This window comes from Bufo bufo, chromosome 5 (assembly GCF_905171765.1).
Source record: "Bufo bufo chromosome 5, aBufBuf1.1, whole genome shotgun sequence".
NCBI classification, from domain to species: Eukaryota; Metazoa; Chordata; class Amphibia; order Anura; family Bufonidae; genus Bufo; species Bufo bufo.
The window spans coordinates 549,375,647-549,386,376 of record NC_053393.1 but is presented as its reverse complement, the minus strand read 5'-3'; the positions used below and the strand labels follow the sequence as shown (position 1 = coordinate 549,386,376).

The 10,730-nt window shown below is 48.2% G+C and overlaps 1 protein-coding gene across 3 annotated transcripts; it reads left to right on the top strand.

Annotated features, from left to right (window-relative positions):
• Positions 1-2,216: 2,216 nt before the first annotated feature.
• On the top strand, positions 2,217-10,497 carry LOC121000789 (retinoic acid receptor responder protein 2-like). 3 transcript variants are annotated; one of them, XM_040431420.1, is made up of 6 exons: positions 2,217-2,701; positions 3,656-3,882; positions 3,993-4,106; positions 5,749-5,847; positions 6,049-6,137; positions 10,258-10,497. In XM_040431420.1, exons 2-6 carry the CDS (start codon positions 3,691-3,693, stop codon positions 10,280-10,282), a joined length of 519 nt encoding a protein of 172 aa, XP_040287354.1. In that variant the 5' UTR covers positions 2,217-2,701; positions 3,656-3,690; the 3' UTR covers positions 10,283-10,497. The 3 variants fall into 3 exon arrangements, with proteins under 3 accessions (XP_040287354.1, XP_040287356.1, XP_040287353.1); XM_040431422.1 differs by having other exon boundaries at positions 2,411-2,707; positions 3,663-3,882; positions 6,049-6,156; XM_040431419.1 differs by having other exon boundaries at positions 2,423-2,707; positions 3,663-3,882; positions 10,258-10,494.
• Positions 10,498-10,730: the final 233 nt, after the last annotated feature.

Below are 10,730 nucleotides of genomic sequence, written 5' to 3'. Positions count from 1 at the left end.
AGGACTGACACTGTATATCAGGTAAATATTATAGTGCCATCTAGTGATGTCATCTAGTACTGCAGGACTGACACTGTGTATCATGTACATATAATAGTGCCACCTAGTGATGTCATCTAGTACTGCAGGTCTGACACTGTGTATCATGTACATATAATAGTGCCACCTAGTGATGTCATCTACTACTGCAGTTCTGACACAGTGTATCATGTACATATAATAGTGCCACCTAGTGATGTCATCTAGTACTGCAGGTCTGACACTGTGTATCATGTACATATAATAGTGCCACCTAGTGATGTCATCTAGTACTGCAGGTCTGACACTATATCATGTACATATAATAGTGCCACCTAGTGATGTCATCTACTACTGCAGTTCTGACACTGTATATCATGTACATATAATAGTGCCTCCTAGTGATGTCATCTAGTACTGCAGTTCTGACACTGTATATCATGTACATATAATAGTGCCACCTAGTGATGTCATCTAGTACTGCAGGTCTGACACTGTGTATCATGTACATATAATAGTGCCACCTAGTGGTGTCATCTAGTGCTGCAGGTCTGACACTGTGTATCATGTACATATAATAGTGCCACCTAGTGATGTCATCTAGTACTTCAGGTCTGACACTGTGTATCATGTACATATAATAGTGCCACCTAGTGATGTCATCTACTACTGCAGTTCTGACACAGTGTATCATGTACATATAATAGTGCCACCTAGTGATGTCATCTAGTACTGCAGGTCTGACACTATATCATGTACATATAATAGTGCCACCTAGTGATGTCATCTACTACTGCAGTTCTGACACTGTATATCATGTACATATAATAGTGCCACCTAGTGATGTCATCTAGTACTGCAGGTCTGACACTGTATATCATGTACATATAATAGTGCCTCCTAGTGATGTCATCTAGTACTGCAGGTCTGACACTATATCATGTACATATAATAGTGCCACCTAGTGATGTCATCTAGTACTGCAGGTCTGACACTGTATATCATGTAAATATTATAAGGACACCTAGTGATGTCATCTAGTACTGCAGGTCTGACACTGTGTATCATGTACATATAATAGTGCCTCCTAGTGATGTCATCTAGTACTTCAGGTCTGACACTGTGTATCATGTACATATAATAGTGCCACCTAGTGATGTCATCTAGTACTTCAGGTCTGACACTGTGTCATGTACATATAATAGTGCCACCTAGTGATGTCATCTAGTACTGCAGGTCTGACACTATATATCATGTACATATAATAGTGCCACCTAGTGATGTCATCTAGTACTGCAGGTCTGACACTGTGTATCATGTACATATAATAGTGCCTCCTAGTGATGTCATCTAGTACTTCAGGTCTGACACTGTGTATCATGTACATATAATAGTGCCACCTAGTGATGTCATCTAGTACTGCAGGTCTGACACTGTGTATCATGTACATATAATAGTGCCACCTAGAGATGTCATCTAGTACTGCAGGTCTGACACTGTGTATCATGTACATATAATAGTGCCTCCTAGTGATGTCATCTAGTACTTCAGGTCTGACACTGTGTATCATGTACATATAATAGTGCCACCTAGTGATGTCATCTAGTACTTCAGTTCTGACACTGTATTTCATGTACATATAATAGTGCCATCTAGTGATGACATCTAGTACTGCAGTTCTGACACTGTATTTCATGTACATATAATAGTGCCACCTAGTGATGACATCTAGTACTGCAGTTCTGACACTGTATATCATGTACATATAATAGTGCCACCTAGTGATGACATCTAGTACTGCAGGTCTGACACTGTGTATCATGCACATATCATAGTGACACCTAGTTCTCAGCGCTCTGAATACTTTAGTCATCCATTACAGCAGGGTCTGTGTGTATGTGCGGCCCCTGCTCTACACGTGATCTCCGATCCTCACAAGATCTCCTCCTCTGTTCCTCACACAATCCTCTACACTTTTCACCTGTGCCGCTCCCCTACTCTGGAACCCATCAGACTCTTCCCCAACATCCAAACCTACAAGAGTGACCTGAAAACCGCCTCTTCAGGAAAGCCGACCCCCTGCCATGAGCATGCTGCCACCCCACACCGACGAGCAGCCTATACCTTCACCTACTGTGTTCTCCCCTTCTCTTGTAGATTGTAAGCTCTTGTGGTCAGGGTCCTCTCCCCATCTGTACCAGTCCTCTAATAGTTAATTTTTATATTTGTGTAACCTGTCTGGATGTAGAGCGCCATGGAATTAATGTGGCTTTAAAATAAATAATGATGGATGGCGGAACACCGTGTTCCTGGTGCTGGAGAACACTCGCCTCTTCTTCTGTTCGCTGCATCTCAGGTCAGGAAACCATTTCATTGATTGCAATACCGGACACATCCATGGGCGGGGGGTGGCGCTGTGGCCTGCAGAGTACCTGTAAGGACAGGCAGTGACATGACGCTCACATGATTCCGTGGGTGCAGCCGCACACTGTAAACAAGATCTTCAGGGTTTGGCTTCCTACTTTCACTTTCTTAAGATTCTCCTCCTTCTGGTAGTTTCCAGGATGGGGCTTTCCAGACTGTACGGACACCTGCTGGGGTGAGAGGCTGGATCCATGTGAGCCCCCTCATCGGTCACTGACTGCCCCCTGAACGGAGAGTGACCCCCATCATTGCACAGAGGTAATAGGTAACTATGCTGTGGATTTACAGATGAGCTTTTAGTGAATGACCCTGAAAATATGTGCCCCCCTGACCGGTCCCTGAGATGATATCAGTGTGGGGGGCGAGTCGTCAGGACGGGACCATACCGCCATTCCTTACGGCTTTTCGGATGGTCAGAGCGCGGCATTTATGGGTCATTGTGTGAGATCCATGTCTTCTCATGTATCCATAGATACATAATATATACATTGTATCACTTCTAGTGTAAACATCAGACAGGAGGGGGCGTCCAAAAGAGGAACCCCGGGGTTCTGGTGCTGCCTGAGAGCTCGTGGGGCGCAGTACCCCCAAGAGCCCACCATCAGGCTGCGGAGACCCCTAAAGAAACCAGTGGAATTGGAGAACCCCTTTAGGTCCTGTTCACATGGCAGATTTGACCATTAGATTTCGGTCACGGATCCAGACGCAGATTTAGCGGCGCCACCCACAGAAACCGCAGCAGTAACGAGAACGGCAATTGGATTTTGTTTCTGCGGCGCGGATTTCTAATTCACTTGCAGGAAAATCCTGACATGAAGACTGCGGAGCGAATTCCCACCAAGGGGAGCCGGGTCTTGAGTGGACGCCGCTTGGATTTCGGGGCAGAATTTGTGCTGAAAATCATGTAAGAAGTCCACATCCACACAGCAGAGTATGTAGGACAAGACAGTGGGGGGGGAGGAAAGATTACAATAGCGCCCCCTAATGGGGCTGAGGACAGAATTTGGAAGAATACATTGTATCCTGTGAAGTCACTGGAGAGTTTCATTATTTAGTAATCAGTGCACGGAAGTTTTTGGAGGCAACTCAGCCCCAAATAGTTGAGGTTCTCCAAAGATCTTTTTTTACACCGGCAAGTAAAACGCCAGCCTCAGTAAAGCTGCCCCTTTATGTCCACGAGAGGATGGACCCTCAGGGTCACACGTGTTTCTCTCTTCCAGGATTACTAGAAGATTTGGACCATAGTTGATGGTAACCATGGCTGGTTGGTGGTGGATCGCTGTTCTTCTGGTGATGACGTCTGTGAGCGGCCGTGTCCCAGTGGATTCCCTCACAGACCCTCAGACAGACGCGGTCCGACTGGTCAGGGAGGATTTCCACAAGAGCAACAAGGTCAAAAACGCCTTCCAAGTGTCCTCCATGCTGGCCGCAAAGCAACAGGTGAGTGGTGGCCATCAGGGTGGACGGAGACCTGGAAGGCATTTCTCCAGTCGTTATTAGTATCTCCAGGATTCTGTAGAGTTTTCTATGATCATTTCTGTCACTTTTAGGAAAATTTTGACGGAAAAGGGACATTTGTTAAAGTAAGATTCATCATGAAACAGACAAATTGTCAGAGACGCGAGTGGATGAACCGAAAGTGCGTCCCCATAATGACAGCCAAGGTGAGGGGCGGAAATATATACGGCTTTATATCTATATTGTATATACAGCGTACATTGTATATGAGTGTATATATGTGTGCTCACCTGTATATTGGACTATGTGTACGTATACAGTATATATGTGTATCTGTATACAGTGTATATGAGTATGTATAGCTGTGTATGTACGGAACGTGTGTATACAGTATATATGTATCTATGTACAGTATGTGTATATACAGTATATATGTATCTATGTACAGTATGTGTGTATACAGTATATATGTATCTATGTACAGTATGTGTATATACAGTATATATGTATCTATGTACAGTATGTGTATACAGTATATATATATCTATGTACAGTATGTGTATACAGTATATATGTATCTATGTACAGTACATGTGTATACAGTAAATATGTATCTATGTACAGTATGTGTGTATACAGTATATATGTATCTATGTACAGTATGTGTGTATACAGTATATATGTATCTATGTACAGTATGTGTATACAGTATATATGTATCTATGTACAGTATGTGTGTTAACAGTATATATGTATCTATGTACAGTATGTGTGTATACAGTATATATGTATCTATGTACAGTATGTGTGTATACAGTATATATGTATCTATGTACAGTATGTGTATACAGTATATATGTATCTATGTACAGTATGTGTATACAGTATATATGTATCTATGTACAGTATGTGTGTATACAGTATATATGTATCTATGTACAGTATGTGTGTATACAGTATATATGTATCTATGTACAGTATGTGTATACAGTATATATGTATCTATGTACAGTATGTGTGTTAACAGTATATATGTATCTATGTACAGTATGTGTGTATACAGTATATATGTATCTATGTACAGTATGTGTATACAGTATATATGTATCTATGTACAGTATGTGTATATACAGTATATATGTATCTATGTACAGTATGTGTGTATACAGTATATATGTATCTATGTACAGTATGTGTATACAGTATATATGTATCTATGTACAGTATGTGTATATACAGTATATATGTATCTATGTACAGTATGTGTGTATACAGTATATATGTATCTATGTACAGTATGTGTATATACAGTATATATGTATCTATGTACAGTATGTGTGTATACAGTATATATGTATCTATGTGCAGTATGTGTGTATACAGTATATATGTATCTATGTACAGTATGTGTGTATACAGTATATATGTATCTATGTACAGTATGTGTATATACAGTATATATGTATCTATGTACAGTATGTGTGTATACAGTATATATGTATCTATGTACAGTATGTGTGTATACAGTATATATGTATCTATGTACAGTATGTGTGTATACAGTATATATGTATCTATGTACAGTATGTGTGTATACAGTATATATGTATCTATGTACAGTATGTGTATACAGTATATATGTATCTATGTACAGTATGTGTATACAGTATATATGTATCTATGTACAGTATGTGTATACAGTATATATGTATCTATGTACAGTATGTGTGTATACAGTATATATGTATCTATGTACAGTATGTGTAGCTGTATTTCTATCTGTACAGAGCACACTGGGGGCTGGGACTCTCCGTATTCACGTCTGTGCACTTTGTATCTTCCTATCAGAGAACTTACAATTGCGTCGGTTGCTTCACGTTTGCTGATGGTGCGGATCTACTACAGACGGGATATCGGAAATGTGTGCGCCAAAGTCATGCGAACAGGGTGAGCGATTCTGTAAACCTATGAATAGTCTGTAACCATAGATCCCGATACCGTAATATTACTCCAGCTTCCAATAGTCCAGAAGCTCCAGTAGTCCAGCTCCGGACAGAACTCCTCATAATCCGTAAAACACGCTAATATCTCTATAATACACAGTAATGATGTAAGGTACTGAACATGGATCCTTCCCTCCCCATATAGAAAGAAGTGAGAAAGGAGAGGCGTAAGGAGTGCGCCAAACTGAAAGGCAAGAAACGTACGTACAGTGTGGGCGCCTACAGCTTCCGGAGGTGAGCCCCCTGCTGGGATGTAAGTATGTGGGGGCGTGACCTTCCTGCTCCAGCTGATCCTACAGAATCATTCAGGCCACGGAGTCAAAGAACCAGAACAGGAAGGGCTGTTTCACACGAGCGAGTCCAGTGCGGGAATCGCGCTCCGTGTGTGGGTGTGATCCTCCGCTCTGGACTCGCAGGAGCGCACGGCGTTATCATGATTTATAATGCTGTGTGTCTCTGCTTGACCTTATTTCTACAGAATCACACTGACAGCTTTATGTCACTATGATTCTGTGGAAAACAGGCCATGCAGAGACACACAGCATTATAAATCATGATAACGCCGTGCGCTCCTGCGAGTCCAGAGCGGAGGATCAAACCCACACACGGAGCGCGATTCCCGCAATGGACTCGCTCGTGTGAAACAGCCCTAAACCACTGGACACCAGGGACTGGGACACTAAACCACTGGACACCGGGGACTGGGACACTAAACCACTGGACACCGGGGACTGGGACACTAAACCACTGGACACCGGGGACTGGGAGACTAAACCACTGGACACCGGGGACTGGGAGACTAAACTACTGGACCTTGGGGACTGGGAGACTAAACCACTGGACACCGGGGACTGGGAGACTAAACCACTGGGCACCGGGGACTGGGACACTAAACCACTGGACACCGGGGACTGGGAGACTAAACCACTGGACACCGGGGACTGGGACACTAAACCACTGGACACCGGGGACTGGGAGACTAAACAACTGGACACCGGGGACTGGGACACTAAACCACTGGGCACCGGGGACTGGGACACTAAACCACTGGACACCGGGGACTGGGACACTAAACCACTGGACACCGGGACACTAAACCACTGCACACCGGGGACTGGGACACTAAACCACTGGACACCGGGGACTGGGACACTAAACCACTGGACACCGGGGACTGGGACACTAAACCACTGGACACCGGGGACTGGGACACTAAACCACTTGGCACCGGGGACTGGGACACTAAACCACTGGGCACCAGGGACTGGGACACTAAACCACTGGACACCGGGGACTGGGACACTAAACCACTGGACACCGGGGACTGGGACACTAAACCACTGGACACCGGGACACTAAACCACTGGACACCGGGGACTGGGACACTAAACCACTGCACACCGGGGACTGGGACACTAAACCACTTGGCACCGGGGACTGGGACACTAAACCACTGGACACCGGGGACTGGGACACTAAACCACTGCACACCGGGGACTGGGACACTAAACCACTTGGCACCGGGGACTGGGACACTAAACCACTGGACACCGGGGACTGGGACACTAAACCACTGGACACCGGGGACTGGGACACTAAACCACTGGGCACCGGGGACTGGGACACTAAACCACTGGACACCGGGGACTGGGACACTAAACCACTGGACACCGGGACACTAAACCACTGCACACCGGGGACTGGGACACTAAACCACTGGGCACCGGGGACTGGGACACTAAACAACTGGACACCGGGGACTGGGACACTAAACCACTGCACACCGGGAACTGGGACACTAAACCACTGGACACCGGGGACTGGGACACTAAATCACTGGGCACCGGGGACTGGGACACTAAACCACTGGACACCGGGGACTGGGACACTAAACCACTGGACCCCGGGGACTGGGACACTAAACTACTGGACACCGGGGACTGGGACACTAAACAACTGGACACCGGGGACTGGGACACTAAACCACTGGGCACCGGGGACTGGGACACTAAACCACTGGGCACCGGGGACTGGGACACTAAACCACTGGACACCGGGACACTAAACCACTGCACACCGGGGACTGGGACACTAAACCACTGGGCACCGGGGACTGGGACACTAAACAACTGGACACTGGGGACTGGGACACTAAACCACTGGGGACTGGGGACTGGGACACTAAACCACTGGGCACCGGGGACTGGGACACTAAACCACTGGGCACCGGGGACTGGGACACTAAACCACTGGACACCGGGGACTGGGACACTAAACCACTGGACCCCGGGGACTGGGACACTAAACTACTGGACACCGGGGACTGGGACACTAAACAACTGGACACCGGGGACTGGGACACTAAACCACTGCACACCGGGAACTGGGACACTAAACCACTGGACACCGGGGACTGGGACACTAAACCACTGGGCACCGGGGACTGGGACACTAAACCACTGGACACCGGGGACTGGGACACTAAACCACTGGACACCGGGACACTAAACCACTGCACACCGGGGACTGGGACACTAAACCACTGGGCACCGGGGACTGGGACACTAAACAACTGGACACCGGGGACTGGGACACTAAACCACTGCACACCGGGAACTGGGACACTAAACCACTGGACACCGGGGACTGGGACACTAAACCACTGGGCACCGGGGACTGGGACACTAAACCACTGGACACCGGGGACTGGGACACTAAACCACTGGACCCCGGGGACTGGGACACTAAACTACTGGACACCGGGGACTGGGACACTAAACAACTGGACACCGGGGACTGGGACACTAAACCACTGGGCACCGGGGACTGGGACACTAAACCACTGGACACCGGGGACTGGGACACTAAACCACTGGACACCGGGACACTAAACCACTGCACACCGGGGACTGGGACACTAAACCACTGGGCACCGGGGACTGGGACACTAAACCACTGGGCACCGGGGACTGGGACACTAAACCACTGGACACCGGGGACTGGGACACTAAACCACTGGACCCCGGGGACTGGGACACTAAACTACTGGACACCGGGGACTGGGACACTAAACAACTGGACACCGGGGACTGGGACACTAAACCACTGCACACCGGGAACTGGGACACTAAACCACTGGACACCGGGGACTGGGACACTAAACCACTGGGCACCGGGGACTGGAACACTAAACCACTGGACACCGGGGACTGGGACACTAAACCACTGGACCCCGGGGACTGGGACACTAAACCACTGGACACCGGGGACTGGGACACTAAACAACTGGACACCGGGGACTGGGACACTAAACCACTGCACACCGGGAACTGGGACACTAAACCACTGGACACCGGGGACTGGGACACTAAACCACTGGGCACCGGGGACTGGGACACTAAACCACTGGACACCGGGGACTGGGACACTAAACCACTGGGCACCGGGGACTGGGACACTAAACCACTGGACACCGGGGACTGGGACACTAAACCACTGGACACCGGGACACTAAACCACTGCACACCGGGGACTGGGACACTAAACCACTGGGCACCGGGGACTGGGACACTAAACAACTGGACACCGGGGACTGGGACACTAAACCACTGCACACCGGGAACTGGGACACTAAACCACTGGACACCGGGGACTGGGACACTAAACCACTGGGCACCGGGGACTGGGACACTAAACCACTGGACACCGGGGACTGGGACACTAAACCACTGGACCCCGGGGACTGGGACACTAAACTACTGGACACCGGGGACTGGGACACTAAACAACTGGACACCGGGGACTGGGACACTAAACCACTGGGCACCGGGGACTGGGACACTAAACCACTGGACACCGGGGACTGGGACACTAAACCACTGGACACCGGGACACTAAACCACTGCACACCGGGGACTGGGACACTAAACCACTGGGCACCGGGGACTGGGACACTAAACCACTGGGCACCGGGGACTGGGACACTAAACCACTGGACACCGGGGACTGGGACACTAAACCACTGGACCCCGGGGACTGGGACACTAAACTACTGGACACCGGGGACTGGGACACTAAACAACTGGACACCGGGGACTGGGACACTAAACCACTGCACACCGGGAACTGGGACACTAAACCACTGGACACCGGGGACTGGGACACTAAACCACTGGGCACCGGGGACTGGAACACTAAACCACTGGACACCGGGGACTGGGACACTAAACCACTGGACCCCGGGGACTGGGACACTAAACCACTGGACACCGGGGACTGAGGTACTAGTGATCATACAAGTGATGATGAAGAGGATGATGATGATGATGAGGCTTTGTCTCTCTCTCTCTTTTAGCGCCCCTCTGGGAAACTATGACTAAGCCCCCCGACCTCTGCTACATACGTGTTGTCCCGTGGACTCCTGTGAACAGTTAGGTAACATTTATGGACATGACGAATATAAGGACTAGCGGAGACCCCGGGATCAGAGCGGAGAACTGCGAGATGTATGTGTCAGAAGGATGAGGACCATGGTCAGAACTAGAGATGAGCGAATCTCCGGTTATGAAATTCGTTTGCAATTCGTTTACTGGTAAAAGGTGAATTCTGTTATGGATTCTGTTACCGCGGACCATAGCGCAATTCTATGACGGAATGCCTTTAGAGGCATTCCGTTATTCATTCCGTCATAATAGAAGTCTATGGGCTGCATAACTGATCCGTCCCGTTTCCGTTATGCGGGGGAGTCCTCTCCTGCCTCTAAAGACATTCCGTTATAGAATTGCGCTATGGTCCGTGGTAACAGAATCCATAACGCAATTCACCTTA